The sequence below is a fragment of the Bubalus bubalis genome, chromosome 22 (genome assembly GCF_019923935.1).
Source record: "Bubalus bubalis isolate 160015118507 breed Murrah chromosome 22, NDDB_SH_1, whole genome shotgun sequence".
Taxonomy (NCBI): Eukaryota; Metazoa; Chordata; class Mammalia; order Artiodactyla; family Bovidae; genus Bubalus; species Bubalus bubalis.
The window spans coordinates 57914028-57934985 of NC_059178.1; the positions used below are offsets into that span (position 1 = coordinate 57914028).

At 52.0% G+C, this 20958-nt stretch overlaps 1 protein-coding gene across 2 annotated transcripts; it reads left to right on the forward strand.

Moving 5' to 3' along the window:
* The first annotated feature begins 1668 nt into the window (after positions 1–1668).
* CNDP2 (carnosine dipeptidase 2) lies at positions 1669–15560 on the forward strand. 2 transcript variants are annotated; one of them, XM_006064655.4, is made up of 12 exons: positions 1669–1779; positions 4912–5002; positions 6091–6234; positions 8312–8474; positions 9233–9321; positions 10879–11079; positions 11283–11367; positions 12038–12198; positions 12926–13090; positions 14190–14331; positions 14506–14653; positions 15016–15560. In XM_006064655.4, exons 2-12 carry the CDS (start codon positions 4943–4945, stop codon positions 15083–15085), a joined length of 1428 nt encoding a protein of 475 aa, XP_006064717.1. In that variant the 5' UTR covers positions 1669–1779; positions 4912–4942; the 3' UTR covers positions 15086–15560. The 2 variants fall into 2 exon arrangements, with proteins under 2 accessions (XP_006064717.1, XP_006064716.1); XM_006064654.4 differs by lacking the exon at positions 1669–1779 and adding an exon at positions 1803–2094.
* The last annotated feature ends 5398 nt before the right edge of the window (positions 15561–20958 follow it).

Below are 20958 nucleotides of genomic sequence, written 5' to 3' on the forward strand. Positions count from 1 at the left end.
AAAAGTTTAACACTTAGAACTTTCTAGTTATAGGGAAGTAAATACTAATTTAAATTTTATACATATTCTGTTGCAAAGTATAATAGGATTATCAATAAAAAAACTCTCAAGTAGAAATGTGTTACAACTTGACAAAATTCTGTGAGAGATATGGATGGAAACAGGATTTTGAAGGAAAAACAAATCATGTTAAAATTTAGGTAAAATTTCTAATAAGATTTTATAACATATTTACAGGATGTGGGAAACTACATCTCTTGCAACTATTAAACTTGTTATTACAACAGCAGTACAGAATGTAGGGGCGGTAAAAGTTTTGCCAAACATGAGGGGTAACTCTAACAGAAGGAAAAGAAGGCGTCAGAGGATAAGATGGTTGAATGGCATCACCGATGCAATGGACATGAACTTGGGCAAACTTTGGGAGGTCGTGAAGGACAGGGAGGCCTGGCGTGCTCAGTCTGCTGCTGCTGCTGCTAAGTCGCTTCAGTTGTGTCCGACTCTGTGCGACCCCATAGACGGCAGCCCGCCAGGCTCAGCCATCCCTGGGATTCTCCAGGCAAGAACACCGAAGTGGGTTGCCATTTCCTTCTCCAATGCATGAAAATGAAAGGTGAAAGTGAAGCCGCTCAGTCCTGTCTGACTCTTAGCGACCCCATGGACTGCAGCCCACCAGGCTCCTCCGTCCATGGGATTTTCCAGGCAAGAGTACTGGAGTGGGGTGCCATTGCCTTCTCCCGTGCTCAGTCTATGGGCTCTCAAAGAGTCAGACACGACTGGACGACTGAACAACACCACCACTCTAACAGATAATCGTACCCCAAGGATCCTTGGAAGGGTTAAAAAGATGATAGCAGACGCTCAATAAGTAAAAGTGGCTCTACTTCCTTCACTGAAGTGAAGTCGCTCAGTCGTGTTCGACTCTTTGTGACCCCATGGACTGTAGCCTATTACGCTCCTCCATCCATGGGATTTTCCAGGCAAGAGTACTGGAATGGGTTGCCATTTCCTTCTCCAGAGGATCTCCCCGACCCAAGGATCGAACTGAGGTCTTCCGCACTGCAGGCAGACGGTTTACCGTCTGAGCCACTAGGGAAGTCAGTCCTTGTGATTACTGGATTTAAATACTAAAGTATTTCCTCTCTCAGTCATGGTGCTGGTGAAGGACTGGCGAACCAAGCGGCAAAGCGTGAAACTGCTGCACATCCCGCACGCCCCGTAGGAGCTGCGCCGCGGGGATGAGACTGTCGGCGGGAGGTCTGGGTTTTTTTTTCCTCCCCCAAAGCCTGAGGGTTTGGGGGTGTGTGGGCGCCCCAACTTCAGGCCTCCTCTGCACCAAAGACCACCTCTCAACCTCATAGAGAGGGAGGTAGAGGGAGGTCACCACCTGGGCAGGTGCTCTGGAGCCCCGCCTCCCCGGCTTCCGCCCCGCCCCCCCAGGTTTCAGCCCCGCCTCCCCAGTTTCAGCCGCGCCCCATCCCTGTCCCGCCTCCCCGGCTTCCGCCCCGCCCCCCCAGGTTTCTGCCCCGCCTCCCCGGCTTCAGCCCCGCCCCGCCGCACACACGTACCGCGCGGTGAAGAGCGGGGAGACGGTGGGGCGGGGCGACTCTATCCTCAGAAAAGCCCAGGATTGGTGGCTGGCACGGCAGCGGGGGCGGGGCGACGCAGGCTCTTCCGGAAGGGACCCCTGATTGGTGGGCGGGGCGGGGCGGGGGCGAGCCCGTCCCGGGGGCGTGGCCGGAACACGTGGTGCGGAACTGGCGCTGCTGCTGCGGGCGGGTGAGCGGCCTTCCCCCTGTGGAGAGGTCCCCGAGGGCGGCGGGAGCGGGAGGCGAGGCCAGGAATGTAGGGCCGCGGGCCGCCTCCGGAGGAGCAAGGGAGAACGGGCGCGGTTGGGGAGCCGCTGATGCCGGCCCGCCCTATGGCCGTCCCAGATGGGAGGAGAGGGTGTTGGGTCAAAAGCCAGCCCGTTCCGCTCGGAGGTTGGAGCTCTGGGGTTGCGGGTGGCGCGCCGGCCTGCCGACCCTCCCGCGGCGAGGCCCGCAGAGAACGAAAGCCTGGCTCTTCCCGCGGAGCCCTTGGCGGAGGCCGAAGGTTGGTGCTGCGCCCGCGGGGCAGAGGCCTGGGGTCGGGGGTCTCTAGCCCCCCGCCCTCACTTGAGGCCGGGAGGTTGCTCTGAGGCAGCGTCCGCCTTCCCACCGGTCAGGTGCGGTGATGCTTGGTCCCCGGTCGGCCTGCACTGAGTCCTTGAGACCCTGGGCCTCGCGGGCAGGGCCTTCGACCCGCCGCCGCCGCACGCACGGGATCCTGGTGCTGACTCAGCAATCTGGTGGCGGTTTCTTCATACCTTTGTCGTCCCTGGTGTTGGCAGGGAGGAGTGGCAGAGAGTCATTTTGTAGACCTGTATGTTTGCGATTGGACAAACTAGAGGGTTCCGCCCCTATTTTAGTGGATTTTACGCAGACTTGAAGCCACGATTCTGATGTGTGTTTAGTCTCATCCTGTGTCTTGAATTAATGAGGGACAGGATGGGGCACTCATAACTGGAGGAACCTTTTGTAGGTGTCACTGGATGCTCCCGGGTGCTCCCCTGTCACTCCTTCCTCTCACACTAATTCACGGCCAAGGCTGTTACTCCCTGGAACCTTAGATTTCAAGAGTGCAGTCTGCCTAGCACTCTTCGATTTGGTAATACTTGCTTTTATTCCCCCCAGCTCAACACTTTTACCCTCGTCAGTGGGGTTCACCAGGGCATATAAAAGTGGTCCTATTTAATGGATTTGGTGCTGGCAGTAATGAAACAGGAAAAACCCGACTGTGAGTGGGAGGGAGAAATGGACCTGGCCCCACCTCTCTGGGTGAGCAGTTCAGAACAGCAGTAGCTTTTCACTGGCCCTGGTGAGGTGGCAGGCCATGCTGAACAATCTGGTCTCTGTTTACTCTCCTTTGGTTAAAAAAAAAAAAAATGCAGCTTTGATTGTTCCATCTTTGACTTTAGCTGGAAGGCCATTGCTTAATCGGGCCACAAAGAACATGGTATTAATGAGAATTTATCACAATGAGCGTGGGATCTGTGCTATTTAATGACCAGAAATTTAAATGAAAAGTACCTGACTTAGCGTATTTTCCTGCTAAATAGAGTTTCTTTTGTGATTGAAAACTTTGATTTATGTGCAGTGCCTCTGCATTTATGACCCCGTCATTGAGATAAAGGAGAAGGAAATGGCACCCCACTCCAGTACTCTTGCCTGGAAAGTCCCATGGATGGAGGAGCCTGGTAGGCTGCAGTCCATGGGGTCGATAGGAGTTGGACAGGACTGAGCGACTTCACTTTCACTTTTCACTTTCATGTATTGGAGAGGAAATGGCAACCCACTCCAGTATTCTTGCCTGGAGACTCCCAGGGACCCTGGAGCCTGTGAGCTGCCGTCTATGGGGTCACACAGAGTCAGACACAACTGAAGCAACTTAGCAGCAGCGGCATTAAGATAAGACCCTCAGCTGAAACAACCTGAGTTGGCTGGGAGGTCTGTGTACTCTGTCGCTGATGTTGGAAGAGGATTTTCCTTACTGAACTCTCACTGCACATCCATGGTCTGCTGCCAGGCTTCGTGACTCTGAATTAAGTCCCTTGTCTGTTGGAGCTCCTTGTGGCTCTGAGGATAAAGAATCTGCCTACGGTGCAGTAGACCAGGGTTCGATTTCTGGGCCAGGCAGATCCCCTAGAGAAGGGCCACCTACTCCAGTATTCTTGCCTGGAGAATCCCATAGACAGAGGAGCCTGGTGGGGTACAGTCCATGGAGTCGCAAAGAGTCAGACAGGACTGAGCAGCTAATACTTTCACTTCTTTCTGTTTAGATGTGACTTCAAAGTCCTAAACCGAGAAAAAGATACTCTTTAACTGCAGTGTGTCCATACACGGGTGCTTGTCTGGTGTCTCGCTCCAGATATCAGTTAGCAGGGTCTTGTGACTCTGAGCCGCAGTTCTAAAATACTTCCCTTTGCTGCGGTGCTGAGTTTGCTCCCCGTCCCTGAGCTCTTCTCAGTCGCTGCTGAGGCTTAAATCTTGCCATGTGATAGAAGCTGAGTTGTCACTTGGAAGAAGCGGGGGAAACTCCTTCTGAAAGTCCCAGTTTGGGGATTTTCTTTATCTCGTGTGAGTTCCAGTTTTTAAAGATGCCGACTCAAATGGCACCTTCTTCCCTGTTTCGGTAAGATGGAGCAGGATGTGTTTGGTCTCCAGCAGGAGAAGCTGGGCGTTAGAAAATGCACCTAGGGAGGTGGACGCTTGTGTTCCCTCATCCCAGTGGACTTTCACACGCTGTCCTGGCCGTTTCTGGACCTGGGTTGTCAGTTTCCTTAACCTGAACCCACGTTCCTCTCCTTGGATCTTGGGTGCTGTGCTGTTGGTTTGCGGTGTAGGGATACATGTGACATTTTTGCTGAGAGCCTTGGAGTGATTATATCCTCTGTGGTAATAGTAAGTGGGAAGTTCTCTGTGTGCTTGGAGGGTAAAATTAAATTTTTTAAAAAAGTGTTAAGAACAGTGGTGCATCAGTACTACTGGAAAGTACCTGCTTTTAATTATATCAGATTGTCTTCAGCTCAGGCCCTTGCTTCAGTTACCTGCCATTCTGTCACACAATTCCTGCGTACTTTTCTTTCTGAAAAAAAAAGAAAGAAAAGAAAGAAAGAATGACGATCAGCCTGAGCCTCTGATTGCTTTCCCAAGACGTTGTCTCTACTGAGGTCACTTCCTGGAGCCCTCCTCCTGGAGCCTCCTCGTGACGGCCGTGTCCTGTGCTCTCGGGGCGGGGTGCAATTTATGATCCTGAACAAGTGCCTCCCGGGCCTGAGGATCAGTCAGGCCCTGTCTTGAGGCAGCACTGACAGGTTCTTCCTCTTTCCAGGAGTCTCCAGGATCTGTGGTCTGGTTGAAAGATGTCGGCCCTCACCACCCTGTTTAAGTACGTGGACGAAAATCAGGATCGGTATGTTAAGGTAAGGGAACGTTTAGTGACTGTTCGCATTCAGTTTAATCCCGTAGGACCCAGAGAAACTTTCAAGGAGCTAATATGATTGATGATGTTCTAATCAAGTATTAAAAGCTGTCTAGGCAGAGAAAGACAAATGCTAGTGTGATTTCACTTATATGTGGAATCTGAAAAAGGTGAACTCAGAGAAGCGGAGAGTCGAACCCTGGTTGCCAGGGACCGAGGGGTGGGGAGATGGGGGTTTGGCCTAAGGGTACTGACCTGTTACGAGATGAATAAGTTCTGGGGATCCAGTGCACTGCGTGGTGAATATAGTTACCAGTACTCTGTTGTGCGTTTGAATAGATGTTAAGTCTTGCCCCCCCAAGCAAAAAAAAAGGTAACTTAAATTGTGTATTATCGAGAGGTCTTTTCCTCTGCTTTCTCATTGCAGTATGTAAGTTACTCTTTTGACTTTTGATAGAAACTCTTAATACATGTTTCTAGAAAGCAAAGCTAATTCAGGATTTTTGTCTGGTCTTGTGATAGATATAAAGAACTATCTTACATTGCATGTTTTAAATGATTCAGTAATCTTATATGTTAATCTGTTTCTTGATGTTAACGTAAAGAGCCATGCTTTAAAATCACCTTTGGTAGACATATTTCAGGTGAAATCTTTCCAGTTCTCATTTGAAAAATTATATTTTAGAGAACATGGCCATTCTCAGGTTGATAAATAAGGGAACTTGGACTTTGAAGATATTGGGTATTTTCTGTATCTTTCAGTTTCAGTTTTGTCAGAACCAGATATAAACATGTTCATGAAACTTACACATTTCATAAAAAAAAAACTTACACGTCTTGCAACCACATTGTGCTTGGTGGTTAACGAGTCTCCTGTCATTTTGTATAGTTCTTGGTATGGGGTCAGTGCAAAGCATCCTTATATCTTAAACAGAAAGCAGACGTCACAGATCTCTTCCCCCATGTCTGGGCAGCGGGATCCAGGTGGAGCAGACAGCTCTGTGGGCCTGAAAATGGCCCACCCGTGAGCGCCTTCGTCCCTCCCAGAGCAGCTTTTCCAAATCCCTTTTGCTTGTTCTCCACCCACAGAAGCTTGCGGAATGGGTGGCCATTCAGAGCGTGTCAGCGTGGCCAGAGAAGAGAGGCGAGATCCGCAGGATGATGGAGGTGGCGGCCGCCGACATCAAGCAGCTGGGCGGCTCTGTGGAGCTGGTGGACATCGGGACCCAGAAGGTGGGCGGGATGGGGGCTTTCCTGGGCAGCTCCGTGGAGCTGGTGGGCATCGGGACCCAGAAAGTGGGCCGTGGGGCCGGATGGGAGCTTTATTGAGGGGTTGGCAGGACTCAGCAGGTCCTCACAAGTTCTGAAGCCTTTGCTGCAGATAAATCACTGGTGTTTATTGTGTCTTAATAACTGATGTATTTGTTTATTTTCTATTGCGCTGGGCCTTGGTTGCTGCGCGGGCTCTTCTCTCGTTGAGGCGAGCAGGGTTGCTCTCTGGTCGAGGTGCACAGGCTTCTTACCGCGGTGGCTTCTCTGGTTGCAGAGCACGGGCTTTAGGGTGCACAGGCTTCAGTGGTTTCGGCTCCCAGACTCTGGGCACAGGCTCGGTAGGTGGCACACGAGCTTGGTTGCTCCATGGCATGTGGGATCTTGCAGGACCAGGGATCAAACCCGTGTCTCCTGCATTAGCAGGCAGGTTCTTTTACCACTGAGTCACCAGGGAAGCCCAACTCGCTGGTCTTTCAAACAAGCACAGGTGGCCTGATTTGGATGCTAAACCGGGTGGCTTCTTGAGTCTGAGTGCACCAAGATTCACAACACCCATCGTGTTCCTCCAGGGAGGGGAACTGTTGAGGGTTAGCCAAGAGGAAGCAAACAGAATGGCCCTTCCTACATGAGTTGAGGTTCCTCCCCCGAGCCAGGCGGCCTTCAGACCAGGAAGGTACACTCTGCCCATTAGATGCAAAGCTAATGAAGACGCCTACTCACTCACAGCCACTGTGTCCCCAGTGTCAGGATTGATAAAACAGCGCTTTTTTCATGACTCATTTCCTAGGAAAGAGTGACTTTAGGTGTGGGGCACTGGGCTCAGTTGCCTTCTAATGCAGGAATCTGACAGACTCCAACTTGAATGAGTGATCTCGCTGTGTGCTACCTTATTCTGCTGTTTTCGTTTCAGATGATGTCAGCCCCGTGTTAATTACATGTTTCGTGCCACGCATTGTCAGCAGTTGTAATACTCCTTTATGTTGCAGGGCTGACTGGGTTTGGCTTATCTTGGTTCTCTTGTCTGATGATTTACGTGTTGGTTGAAATCACAGTCCTGGGATTTTAGAAGTGGGCGTTCAGCCCGGTCTGCTCTTCTCATAAATGGAAGGACCCAGAGGCTCAGACAGGCTCTGTCTCCCTGGGAAGCAGTAGTAGGTCCATGGCAAAGGAGGTTACAGTCTGGGCCTTCCGATTCCAGTCCAGTTTTCGTGTGAGACTTCTGACCACAGGCTCAATAGTTGATTTAAGGTTACTTAAGATATGTTGCAACTTCCTGGCACTTTCCCCACTCCTCACTGTGAGAGGACAGACCGGTGTTCCTGGAGTTGTTTTCTGTTAGGAGCATACTTGTCTTGCTTCCTCTCCCTTTTTCCTAATGTGCTAAAAAAAAAAAATCTAGGTGGCAAATAATTTTTAAGAGTTGTTACTTTAAAATAGGTGAAACTATTCCGACTGAGCACTCACACCTTAGCAATGTATTTTTCCTGGAGAAGGAAATGGCAGCCCACTCCAGTGTCCTTGCCTGGAGAATCCCATGGACAGAGGAGCCTGGCGGGCTATGGTCTGTGGGGTTGCAAAGAGTCGGACACAACTGAGCATTTTTAAAGATCATCTTTTAAAAATTGAGCAAGCTGCCTGCAGTTATAAACATGATTGTCTCTGTGCTCTGGATTATGGGAACATATATTCTTGTTAATTATTGACTCCGTGGAACAATGTGATACTGAGCTCTGCAATAGAGGGTGATTGATGAGAACAGATAACTTGCCAGGGCGTGCTGATAGCACCTGCTGTAAACACCACTCTCTTCTTTTTTTTTTAATTGGTGTAGAGTTGCTTTCCAACGTTGTGTGGGTTCCTCCTGTACAGCAAAGTGAATCGCTATACGTACACATATCCTTCCAGTCACCGCAGAGCACTGAGTTCTCTGCACTCTACAGTGGGTTCTCATGCGTTACCTTGTCTGTATGGGAGACTGGGATTAGCACTGCGCTTCTTGACCAAGGACCATCCTCCATGGCCTCCCCTCCTCCCCCAGCTCCCTGATGGCTCCGAGATCCCACTTCCACCCATTTTACTCGGCAAGCTGGGCTCTGACCCACAGAAGAAGACGGTGTGCATCTACGGCCACCTGGACGTGCAGCCGGCGGCCCTGGAGGACGGCTGGGACAGCGAGCCCTTCACCCTGGTGGAGCGAGACGGTAGGCCGCTCCCTGGAGGAGGGGGACCTGTACCACGCTGGCTTTAGGAAGTGCGGCCCAGCCTCTCAGTTGCCATCTTTCTAGAACCAGCTGTTTTCACAGAGCCTAGAAATTGGGTTCTGGAAGCTTCATGTCTGTGCTCCGTCCTTGAAACCCCAGGAAGCCTTCCTTTCCCAGCAGAGCCTGGTCTCCGTGGCCTTGGGCATGCTGGGCTTCCCACACCTGCTGCCACTTCCCCAGGAAGCCTGGCCTGAGCCAGCATGGCCCCCAACCTGGGACCTGAATCCAGCCGGACTCTAGGAGAAGCGTCAGCATTTCCCCGACCCCTGCCCCCACCCCACCTTCATCTCTGAACATTGACTTTTCCGCACGGGACGTGGCCTTTGGCCCTGTGGAGCAGCCCCCTCATGTGTACCTTGTCCCCTTGGGCCGAGTCCAGGCTGTCTTTAATTGAAACCTTTCCTTGGGACATGTTGAGTTTCTGTTGAAGCCTCCCTGGCGGCGCAGGGGCAGTCAGGTCATCACAGCTCACGTGGTCCCCGCGGTGCACTTGCTGTCTTGTCCACAGTTGAGGGCCTGGCCCCCACTGCTCTCCGCCCACCCCTCCCCTCATCCCCTCCCAGCCACTCCCAGTGGCACCCTGCTCCCCACCCTGCCCCGGGCACCCAGAGGCCACTCTCATCTCACCCTGCTCCCCACACTGATCCCCCCGCCTGCCTGTGACCATCACCCAGTGACCGTGCTGACTGCTATTCCAGGCAAACTGTACGGGAGAGGCGCCACCGATGACAAGGGGCCGGTGGCCGGCTGGATCAACGCCCTGGAAGCCTTCCAGAAAACCAAGCAGGTACGCGGCCCGCGCCCCGCCACCCCCTTCACCTGTCCCACCTGGTGGTGCGCAGTGGGGCTTTCTGTTCCCGGAACAGCAGTAAAGATCAAAGATCACACTCCCCACCCCACCCCCACCGAGCGGGATCAGCACAGCGGGGCCACGTTCCGCTTCATAGCCTGTTTTCTAGTTTTAGGAAACACTGAAGATGCAGTGGTTTATGGTTGTTCTAAGGTCACCCTGTTGGTGACTCATCAGGGACCCAGTCAGCAGGGGAGGTGAGAGCTCCGGGCACGGACCTTGCCTGGGGAGGGGGTGCTTGCCAGCAGGGGACCCAGGCTGTGATGGAACCCAGGCTGTGATAGTGGGCAGACCCTGTACTTCATGTTATTCTCTTAATCTAGTACTCTTGCCTGGAGAATCCCATGGATGGAGGAGCCTGGTAGGCTGCAGTCCATGGGGACGCTAAGAGTCAGACACGACTGGGCGACTTCACTTTCACTTTTCACTTTCATGCATTGGAGAAGGAAATGGCAACCCACTCCAGTGTTCTTGCCTGGAGAATCCTGGGGACGGGGGAGCCTGGTGGGCTGCCGTCTATGGGGTTGCACAGAGTTGGACACGACTGAAGTGACTTAGCAGCAGCAGCAGCAGCAGTTGTGATGATAACGTATAGACAGTTTCTGCAACTTGCTCTTATCTTGTGATGAGATAAGACAAGCATTTTTGTCAGGACGTGGAGGGGTAGATCTGAAAAGGGTCCAAGTGTGCTGTGCTCAGGGGCCCTGGGGTCTGCAGTGGTGGAGGGGAGGGGCGTCCGTTCACAGACCCAGCCCCCAGCCACCTCTTTTCCCCTAGAGAGGTGGAGGGGCGGGGCGTGTGGTGAGCAGCGCTTCCAGGGGCGGCTCTGAACTGGGACCCCACAGACGTGAGTGCATGTGGGCCGGCCACCCATGGCCTTTGGCCTCAGATCACTCAGGTGCAGCTCCATGGTCTCACCTGTGGAAGGGGGCCACCCACCTCAGGGCACAGCGCTGGGGAGAACTGGAAACCCCTGAGCAGAAGGCTGCGGCCTCTCAAATTCGCTGTCAGCTCTGGAGGAGGAGGGCCCGCGGTGGGTGGAGGGCCCGGCACTGAGGGAGGACGGCGCCCGCTCACTCCTTCCAGGGGTGCACTGCGTGGCCATCACAGTGCGGACGGAGGCTCCGGCCGGGTTTGTGTCCCAGCCTCTGTCTTCAAGCAGCTCAGCTTTGCCAGAGACACCTGATCTGTGCTGAGTGCTCACAGAAACCCTGCAAGTGGGCCGCGCGATCGGGCTGGAGGCCCCTGGGAGCAGTCCTTCCAGGTGACCAGCCGGGGCCGGGCCGTGTCCCGGCAGCCCAGCGCTGGGGCGGAGGGTCTCTGCCAGCCCCCACTGCCCACCCCGCCGCGGTCAGTGCAGGGAAAGTCAGTAGGGTATTTGAAATGCACGATCTCACAACACTTGGTGGTTTCCTGTCCCTTGTTCTAAGAAATAAAATCCGTGTACGCTGACTGCCTTCTTCACTGCCTGCCTTCTTCACTGCCCCCTCCCAGGAAGTCCCCGTCAATGTCCGCTTCTGCCTGGAGGGCATGGAGGAGTCGGGCTCCGAGGGCCTGGACGCGCTGATCTTCGCCCAGAAGGACTCGTTCTTCAAGGACGTGGACTACGTGTGCATCTCCGACAACTACTGGCTGGGCAAGAACAAGCCCTGCATCACCTATGGGCTGCGGGGCATCTGCTACTTTTTCATCGAGGTGCGCGGGGCCGTGCCTCCTCCATCTCTGGTTGTGGCCAGAACCTTGTAATCACAAGGGATTACCTGGGAGTGCCTGGCCGGGCCTGGGGGGCAGCAAACCAATTTCGGAGCGTGCACTGTGAGCATCCTCTGTCGGCTTTCCCGCCGTGGGGTGAGGGCGAGCTCCCGGGAGCAGCCCGCAGAGTGGCCGTGTGTCCGCAGGTGGAATGCAGCGACAAGGACCTTCACTCGGGCGTGTACGGAGGCTCAGTGCACGAGGCCATGACTGACCTCATCATGCTGATGGGTGAGCGCGGGTGGGCCCCTGCAGCGATTTGGGGGTCTTCTCTCCCTCCCTCTCTGGCTGCTCCCTCTAACAGGCCCACTTGGTTCATGTCTGCCTCCCCTTCCCTCCCCACCCCCTTCCCCCGGTCACCAGACCCCACCTCGGGTCCCTGGAATCATGGCCATCCTTGCCCTGGCCGTGGTGGCGTCTCACCTTCCTGCAGGCGGTTGCTCTGGTCCAGTTGGCTGTCACTGGCCACAGCGGGTCTCCTGTGAGGCTCTCTCACGGCCCCACCTGGCATCTGGCCCACTCACTGTGTGCTGAGTCCCGTTTTCCTCCCGGGTGGGCAGTGTGTACTGTACATGAAGCCGACTTTCCTGGGCCTGGAGTCGGCTCTGTCTCACTGGGTTTTCCCTCCTAGGCGTGGGAGTAGGTGGCTTCTTAGGGAACATGGATTAGAAAGGAAACACGGGCCTGACGGTGGGCGGGCCACAGGAGCCAGTTTGCTGTGTGTCTTGCCCTGTGACCGTGGGTGGTTCCCCTGCCCTCTGTGTGGCCATTTCTGTACCTTAAACAGGAGGCGGCGCCACGCCCTTGTTGTCATGGTAACGGATGACAGGCGGCCCAGGTGCTTCTGCCGGGCCTGGGGCTGCCGCGGGCTCCCACTTACCCCTGCTTGCCCACCACCCAGGCTGCCTGATGGACAAGAAGGGGAAGATCCTCATCCCGGGCATCAGTGATGCCGTGGCCCCCGTGACCAAGGAGGAGCTGGAGCTCTACGACAAGATCGATTTTGACCTGGAGGAGTACGCCCGGGATGTGGGCGCTGGGACCCTCCTGCACGGCTGCAAGGTGCCCCCCACCTGCCAGGCTCGCAGTGCGTGTGGTCCTGGGGCCCCAGGGAGGGGGCTGAAGGCTGGACAGACCCGGGCATACCCCGGGCACATGAGCGCCAGATGCTGCCAACATCAGTGGGCAACATGTGCCAGGCTGGGAGCTCTGTGAGTTGTCAGACCACTGTGCCACCCCGGGGACCGGGCCGCCTGCAGTGGGGGAGCTTCTCCTGGTTCTCACATGCTGGGAAACGGCCCATCTGCCCAGGGGTGTCTCACTGTTCCCTGGAGAGCTGGGTACCAAGGTGGAGGCTGATTACACAGAACATTTACTTACCTGTTTGTTGGCAGAATCAGGTCTGGATATAAATTCCAGCTCTAAGTACCTGCAGCCGCAGGCCCTGGGGAAGCAAGAGGAGCTCGCCAGGCGCCTTGGGGGCCAGCTCACCCAGCGGCCCCGCTGGGTCGGTGCCGCCTCCTTCTGGGCGTGCAGTCCCCCAGCCGCCTGGTCTCCCCTGCAAGCAGCTGGTGCTGATCCCCAACCCACAGTGCTGACTGCTGTTGGAAGTGCTGTCCCCTGACAAGCTGGTGCTGACCCCTGAGCCGCAGTGGGGAATCCCCCAACCCACAGTGGGGACCCCTGACCCGCAGTGGGGATGCCTGACCAGCCAGTGCTGACCCCTGACCCATGGTGCTGACCCCTGACCCACGGTGCTGACCCCTGACCGCTGGCCGTCTCTCTGCAGAAGGACATCCTGATGCACAGATGGCGTTACCCATCCCTGTCTCTTCACGGCATCGAAGGTGCCTTTTCCGGGTCAGGGGCCAAGACCGTGATTCCACGCAAGGTGGTCGGCAAGTTCTCCATCCGACTCGTCCCGAACATGACTCCGGAAGTGGTCAGCGAGCAGGCACGTGGATGCGGGGGTGCAAGGAGGGCTGCTGTGCCCGAGGAGATGGTCACTGAGAGCCCCAGGGGCACCCCCAACAGGGAAGGGTGCTCGCCTCCCCCACACAGCCCCGCCCTTGGCGCTCCCCAGCTCAGCCATCACTAGAATAAGCAGGTCAGATCCTAATCAGAGATAAAGGCCAAATAAAACAGCATCCCCGTGCACGACCTTTGTCCCTGCTGAGGTGTGCTAAAATCTGACCTCTGACCTCATTCTAAGGCTTTGAAGCAAAGGCTGACTTTGGGCTGAATGTGTTGTGGTGAGAGTCCAGGGTCTGGTCTGTGGTGAGCAACAGAGAGGCTGGGGGTTCCAGAGGAGAGAGGACTGGGGGAGAAAATGAGACCCAGTGTTCACCCATAGACTCACTGTAGACCCCATGTAGACCCTCATAGACCCAGTTTAGACCCCTCATAGACTTAGTGTAGACTCTCATAGACCCACTGTAGACCCTCATATACCCAGTGTAGATCCTCATAGACCCCATGTAGACCCCTCATAGATCCAGTGTAGACCCTCAGAGACCCCGTGTAGACCCCTCATAGACCCCGTGTAGACCCCTCATAGACCCAATGTAGACCCTCATAGACCCCATGTAGACCCCTCATAGACCCCATGTAGACCCCTCATAGACCCCATGTAGACCCCTCATAGACCCCATGTAGACCGTCATAGACCCTGTGTAGACCCTTCATAGACCCAGTGTGGACCCCCTCACAGACCCCACGTAGACCCCTCATAGACATAGTGTAGATCCCTCATAGACCCCATGTAGACCCCTCATAGACCCCATGTAGACCCCTCATAGACCCAGTGTAGACCCTCATAGGCCCCGTGTAGACCCCTTATAGACTCTGTGTAGACCCCTCACAGACCCAGTGTAGACCCTCATAGACCCCATGGAGACCCCTCATAGACCCTGTGGAGACCCTCATAGACCCCATGGAGACCCCTCATAGACCCTGTGGAGACCCGCCCCCCGGAGACTTGTCTCGGAGTGAACCCCCAGCCCTGGACCAGAGGCCAGGCTTGTGAGACGTTGTCCCTCCTGTCTGTGGTTCAGGTTACAAGCTACTTGACCAAGAAGTTTGCTGAGCTTCACAGTCCCAACAAGTTCAAGGTGTACATGGGCCACGGCGGGAAGCCCTGGGTGTCCGACTTCAACCACCCTCACTACCTGGCTGGGAGGAGGGCCCTGAAGACAGGTGGGACGCACCCCTGGGGGCGGGCGGGTGCTGCGGGTCCCTGTGCTGCCTGGGCCATGCCGCCTCCCACCATGGGAGCGGAGCCGCTCGCAGAGGGCCTGGGTTCAGGGTTGCCGGGCAGTGGATGTGTGGTGGGCCCCTAAAGCTCGGTTTCTTTTCTCCTGTCCTCCTCAGTGTTTGGTGTCGAGCCGGACTTGACCAGGGAAGGCGGCAGCATTCCGGTGACACTGACGTTCCAGGAGGCCACAGGCAAGAGCGTCATGCTGCTGCCCGTGGGCTCGGCGGACGACGGAGCGCACTCCCAGAACGAGAAGCTCAACCGGTGAGCCTGGAAGAGGGGCTGACTGCAGGGCAGGGGCTGCTGAGAGCAGAGATACACCCTGCCAGAGGGCTGGGGGCGAGGCCAGAGCCCAGGGTGTTAGGACGCAATGTGGAGACCTCGGCCCAGACACGGGGGGCCTGTGGTCACGGAGAGGCGCTGCACTGAGTCCTGGTGGGAGCCCGCACGTCCAGGAGGCCAGGATCAGGGCTGGTCCCTATGGGGCGCTGGGCTGGGCTTGGGAACCAACCGGGCAGGAGCATTCAGGGCCAGCAAGCCAGGGCTCCAGGCATCCGCTCCCGGAAGGAATGTATGCATGGGCCCAGAGCTCGGGTGTGTCACTGACCCCCTTTCCTCCTGGCCAGGCGCAACTACATTGAGGGGACCAAGATGCTGGCCGCGTACCTGTACGAAGTCTCCCAGCTGAAGGACTGAGCACCGCCCTGCCGTCCCCACACGCTCCCCCTCCTCTCGGGACCGCCCGCCACTCCTCCCCTCTGTCAGGTTCTGCAGACTTCTAGCGCGGATGTGAGAGCCCCCGCCCCGTCTCAGGATGGAGTAGCCTCCACTGGCCACGATAAGCGGTCAGGCCCAGGGCCTGTCAGCAACCCTGGATGAGCTGACTGCTCCCCGGTGGTCAGCGTGACATGGTCTCCAGAAGATAGCACACGTTCCTCTGTAGAAAGCGCTAGATGGCGTCCACGAGGGCTGAAGAGGGGACTCAGGGTCTCCTGGCCCTGCCTCTGTCCCCAGGTCATGGTCGAACCCGCTTGGAGTGTCCTGTCCCAGCACCTGGGGCCTCGAGGGCAGCCTTCCCAATCCGTGCTGTCTCGGGCACATCCTGTCCTATTCTCAAGACCTTACCCTTTACAATGTTCCATCTCTGTATTAAAATCCTTCAAAACCTAAACCTGAGCCAGAGGGTTATTTGGTCTCAGTCTGTGTTGCCAGTTCAGTTCAGTCGCTCAGTCGTGTCCGACTCTTTGCGACCCATGAATCGCAGCACGCCAGTCCTCCCTGTCCATCACCAACTCCCAGAGTTCACTGAGACTCAAGTCCATCGAGTCAGTGATGCCATCCAGCCATCTCATCCTCTGTCGTCCCCTTCTCCTCCTGCCCCCAATCCCTCCCAGCATCAGAGTCTTTTCCTGTGAGTCAACTCTTCGCATGAGGTGGCCAAAGTACTGGAGTTTCAGCTTCAGCATCATTCCCTCCAAAGAAATCCCAGGGCTGATCTCCTTCAGAATGGACTGGTTGGATCTCCTTGCAGTCCAAGGGACTCTCAAGAGTCTTCTCCAATACCACAGTTCAAAAGCAGCAATACTTCAGCGCTCAGCTTTCTTCACAGTCCAACTCCCACATCCATACATAACCACTGGAAAAACCATAGCCTTGACTAGATGGACCTTTGTTGGCAAAGTAATGTCTCTGCTTTTGAATATGCTATCTAGGTTGGTCATAATTTTTCTTCCAAGGAGTAAGCGTCTTTTAATTTCATGGCTGCAGTCACCATCTGCAGTGATTTTGGAGCCCAGAAAAATAAAGTCTGACACTGTTTCCACTGTTTCCCCATGTATTTCCCATGAAGTGATGGGACCAGATGCCATGATCTTCGTTTTCTGAATGTTGAGCTTTATCACTTTCACTTTCATCAAGAGGCTTTTTAGTTCCTCTTCACTTTCTGCCATAAGGATGGTGTCATCTGCACATCTGAGGTTATTGATATTTTTCCCGGCAATCTTGATTCCAGCTTGTGCTTCTTCCAGTCCAGTGTTTCTCATGATGTACTCTGCATAGAAGTTAAATAAGCAGGGTGACAATATACAGCCTTGACATACTCCTTTTCCTGTTTGGAACCAGTCTGTTGTTCCATGTCCAGTTCTAACTGTTGCTTCCCGACCTGTATATAGGTTTCTCAAGAGGCAGGTCAGGTGGTCTGGTATTCCCATCTCTTTCAGAATTGTCCACAGTTTATTGTGATCCACACAGTCAAAGGCTTTGGCATAGTCAATAAAGCAGAAAGAGATGTTTTTCTGGAACTCTCTTGCTTTTTCCATGATCCAGCAGATACTGGCAATTTGTTCTCTGGTTCCTCTGCCTTTTCTAAAACCAGCTTGAACATCTGGAAGTTCACAGTTCACGTATTACTGAAGCCTGGCTTGGAGAATTTTGAGCATTACTTTATTAGCATGTGAGATGAGTGCAATTGTGTGGTAGTTTGAGCATTCTTTGGCATTGCCTTTCTTTGGGATTGGAATGAAAACTGACCTTTTCCAGTCCTGTGGCCACTTCTGAGTTTCCCAAATTTGCTGGCATATTGAGTGTAGCACTTTCACAGCATCATCTTTCAGGATTTGAAATAGCTCAACTGGAATTCCATCACCTCCACTAGCTTTGTTCATAATGATGCTTTCTAAGGCCCACTTGACTTCACATTACAGGATGTCTGGCTCTAGGTCAGTGATCACACCATCGTGATTATCTGGGTCGTGAAGATCTTTTTTGTGCAGTTCTGTGTATTCTTGCCACCTCTTCTTAATATCTTCTGCTTCTGTTAGGTCCATACCATTTCTGTCCTTTATCAAGCCCATCTTTGCATGAAATGTTCCCTTGGTATCTCTAATTTTCTTGAAGAGATCTCTGGTCTTTCCGATTTTGTTGTTTTCCTCTATTTCTTTGCATTAATCACTGAGGAAGGCTTTCTTATCTCTTCTTGCTATTCTTTGGAACTCTGCATTCAGATGCTTTTATCTTTCCTTTTCTCCTTTGCTTTTCACTTCTCTTCTTTTCACAGCTATTTGTAAGGCCTCCCCAGACAGCCATTTTGCTTTTTTGCATTTCTTTTCCATGGGGATGGTCTTGATCCCTGTCTCCTGTACAATGTCACGAACCTCCGTCCATAGTTCCATCAGGCATTCTATCTATCAGATCTAGTCCCTAAAATCTATTTCTCATTTCCACTATATAATCATAAGGGATTTGATTTAGGGATTTGATCATACCTGAATGGTCTAGTGGTTTTCCCTACTTTCTTCAATTTAAGTCTGAATTTGGCAATAAGGAGTTCATGATCTGAGCCACAGTCAGCTCCTGGTCTTGTTTATGTTGACTGTATAGAGCTTCTCCATCTTTGGCTGCAAAGAATATAATCAGTCTGATTTCGGTGCTGACCATCTGGTGATGTCCATGTGTAGAGTCTTCTCTTGTGTTGTTGGAAGAGGGTGTTTGCTATGACGAGTGCATTTTCTTGGCAAAACTCTATTAGTCTTTGCCCTGCTTCATTCCATATTCCAAGGCCAAATTTGCCTGTTATTCCAGGTGTTTCTTTACATCCTACTTTTGCATTTCAGTCCCCTATAATGAAAAGGACATCTTTTTTGGGTGTTAGTTCTAAAAGGTCTTGTAGGTCTTCATAGAACTGTTCAACTTCAGCTTCTTCAGCGTTACTGGTTGGGGCATAGACTTGGATTACTGTGATATTGAATGGTTTGCCTTGGAAACAGAGATCATTCTGTCGTTTTTGAGATTGCATCCAAGTACTGCATTTCGGACTCTTTTCTTGACCATGATGGCTACTCCATTTCTTCTGAGGGATTCCTGCCCGCAGTAGTAGATATAATGGTCATCTGATAACTCACCCATTCCAGTCCATTTCAGTTCGCTGGTTCCTAGAATGTCGATGTTCACTCTTGCCATCTCTTGTTTGACCACTTCCAATTTGCCTTGATTCATGGACCTGACATTCCAGGTTCCTATGCAATATTGCTCTTTACAGCATCGGACCTTGCTTCTATCACCAGTCACATCCACAGCTGGGTATTGTTTTTGCCTTGGCTCCATCCCTTCATTCTTTCTGGAGTTATTTCTCCACTGATCTCCAGTAGCATATTGGGCACCTACTGACCTGGGGAGTTCCTCTTTCAGTATCCTATAATTTTGCCTTTTCATACTGTTCATAGGGTTCTCAAGATAAGAATACTGAAGTGGTTTGCCATTCCCTTCTCCAGTGGACGACATTGTGTCAGAATTAACAGTAAAAGCGGAGCCTCCGGAGGAATGACTGCCCATGCACCTCACTCCACGCAGCCCCGTGTCTGTGTGAAACTGGCTGCAGGGGAGGAGACACGGCGGGGCGGGGTGGGGGTCCACTTGCCTGCCTCTGCCTCCCTGTGGCCTCCCAGTGAACTCTGTCCCAAGAACACAGAGGAACCCAATATCTACCGTTACAGGAAGGCCTCAGGGAACATGCCGGGTCATTCCCTTTTCAGAGAGGATTGTAGCATCAGCCTCCGAGGCTTTGGCGGGTGGGGGGTCAGGACATTCCCCTCAACCCGCCTGCCTTTCCCTCCCGCCATTCCACGTCAGAATGAGACCGTGCGTTGTCGGGTTCATGCTCACCATCAGGCCTCAGCTCCATTTAGCAGAACCTGTTAGCCCACATTGTAAGCGGAGGGCCCCAAAGTGGACACATGTGTGCCGAGCTCCTTTGACCTGAGTTCCCCGAGATGGCCTCCCAGAAGAGGCCGGTTCAGTGCACAAGTCGAAAGGGACAGTCGTTGAGCAGGAGCTGAAGATCCTCAGGACCACAGTTCTTGCCTGTAGCTGATTATAATAAATTTTTCAGAAAAGAATCAGGATAAAACAGTAGCTCACTGTGAATGACAGAAGACTTGCAACAGCCATGGTTACAAATATGGTAAGAGTTCATTTTTAAAAAATGACTCAGTGGACAAGGGAATGTGGTTATTTCTAAGGCATACGACTTTTAAAGATAAAAATTGGTGTTACGGTGGATTATATGGACAGTAAGAAACATATAAGGACATTGAGAAACTCCTAGGAATTTGTATACAGTTTTTGGAACACATATATTAGTTACATATACCAATACAAACATAACCTAAAGAAAGTTAAAATCACCTTTATTTCACAATGTTTCTCATGTAATTTAACATATCAAATAAGTCTAATTAACTTTATATCACTATTTTTATAAGGAGAGAGCACAAATCTTTGATATTTTCTGGGGGCCTTCTGGGAAAAAGTTCCCAAAGTTGGTTCGAAGTCAAGAAGACTTCTTTTAAAACCTGACTTTGGGGACTTCCTTGGTGGTGGAAGTCCTTCCAGTGCAGGAAGTCCTTCCAGTGCAGGGGGTAAAGGCTCAGTCCCTGGTTGGGGATCCCACATGCCTAGTGGCCAGAAAACCAGAACATAATTCAGCAGTAATACGGTAACAAATTCAATCAAGTGGTCCACATTAAAAAAAAAAAAAAAACCTGACTTGGGGAAGTTCTCAAATAAGTCAACAGGTTTAAGATACTTTATTCAATGTGATGGCATGTAACTGTGAAATGATACTTAGTTATCTCTTAACCAAAGTAACAAAAGATTTCAAAGGCATGTACAGAAAGTTATAGTTATAAAAAGACTCAAGTTCTTTTAATATTGAGAAGACTCCGTTTTCTGAAGTAATCAAAGACCTGATTAAGACAGCATGAAGTATAGGAAATTATTTTGGTAAGTATAGAATCTTTGTTTTCTAGGCATATTATTCAACAGGTAAAGTAAAATCTTTTGTGATAATCCAAGAAAACTTTGTCCTCTTAACACAGAATATTGAATTCTAGTTTTGCATAGCACACTGTTGATATTAAAGATGTTTTTTAAAAAATCTTTTAATAAATTTAATTTTAACCAGCTTGACCACACAATGTATTAAGATTTTCTCTTTCTCACTATCTGTTCTGTAAATTTTTAATACTTATTTTTTGTTCTTTATTCTCCTTAAAAAAGAATTGAAGCAACAATTAAATTATCTCTAAACAAGGACAAAATTATTCTCCTTTTCCCTTATCAAAAATGCATACTTATACCTTAAAGCTTTTTTTTTAACCAAAAAAATCACATCTTGCTTTCCTTGCATACTTTGTATCCAGTTTTTTTTCTTTATCATTTTTATTTCTAGTAGTTTCATTTACATATAAGACTAGAATTCTTAACTCTTAGTAATTAATATCTTGTGAATGTTGGGAGGTAAGCAATTGTGAACTGTTGGTCACATACAGCTTTCTGTAGTAGATGAGCAAATTTACAAACATATTGAGCCATCATTTCTAGGGGCATATGCTCCCTCCTGGTGGTCTGTGGTAAGTGGCTTCAGTCGTGCCTGGACTCTTTGCGACCTCATGGACTGTAGTCAGCCAGGCTCCTCTGTCCATGGAATTCTCCAGACAAGAATACTGGAGTGGACTGCCATACCCTCCTCCAGGGGACCTTCCTGACCCAGGGATTGAACCCACATCTCTTGC

Coding starts and splice junctions, on each gene's coding strand:
- CNDP2 (XM_006064655.4), top strand. CDS start 4,943: ATGTCGGCCCTCACCACCCTGTTTAAGTACGTGGACGAAAATCAGGAT. Junction 9,322..10,878: donor CCTTCCAGAAAACCAAGCAG/GTACGCGGCCCG, acceptor GCCCCCTCCCAG/GAAGTCCCCGTCAATGTCCG. Junction 12,199..12,925: donor CCCTCCTGCACGGCTGCAAG/GTGCCCCCCACC, acceptor GTCTCTCTGCAG/AAGGACATCCTGATGCACAG.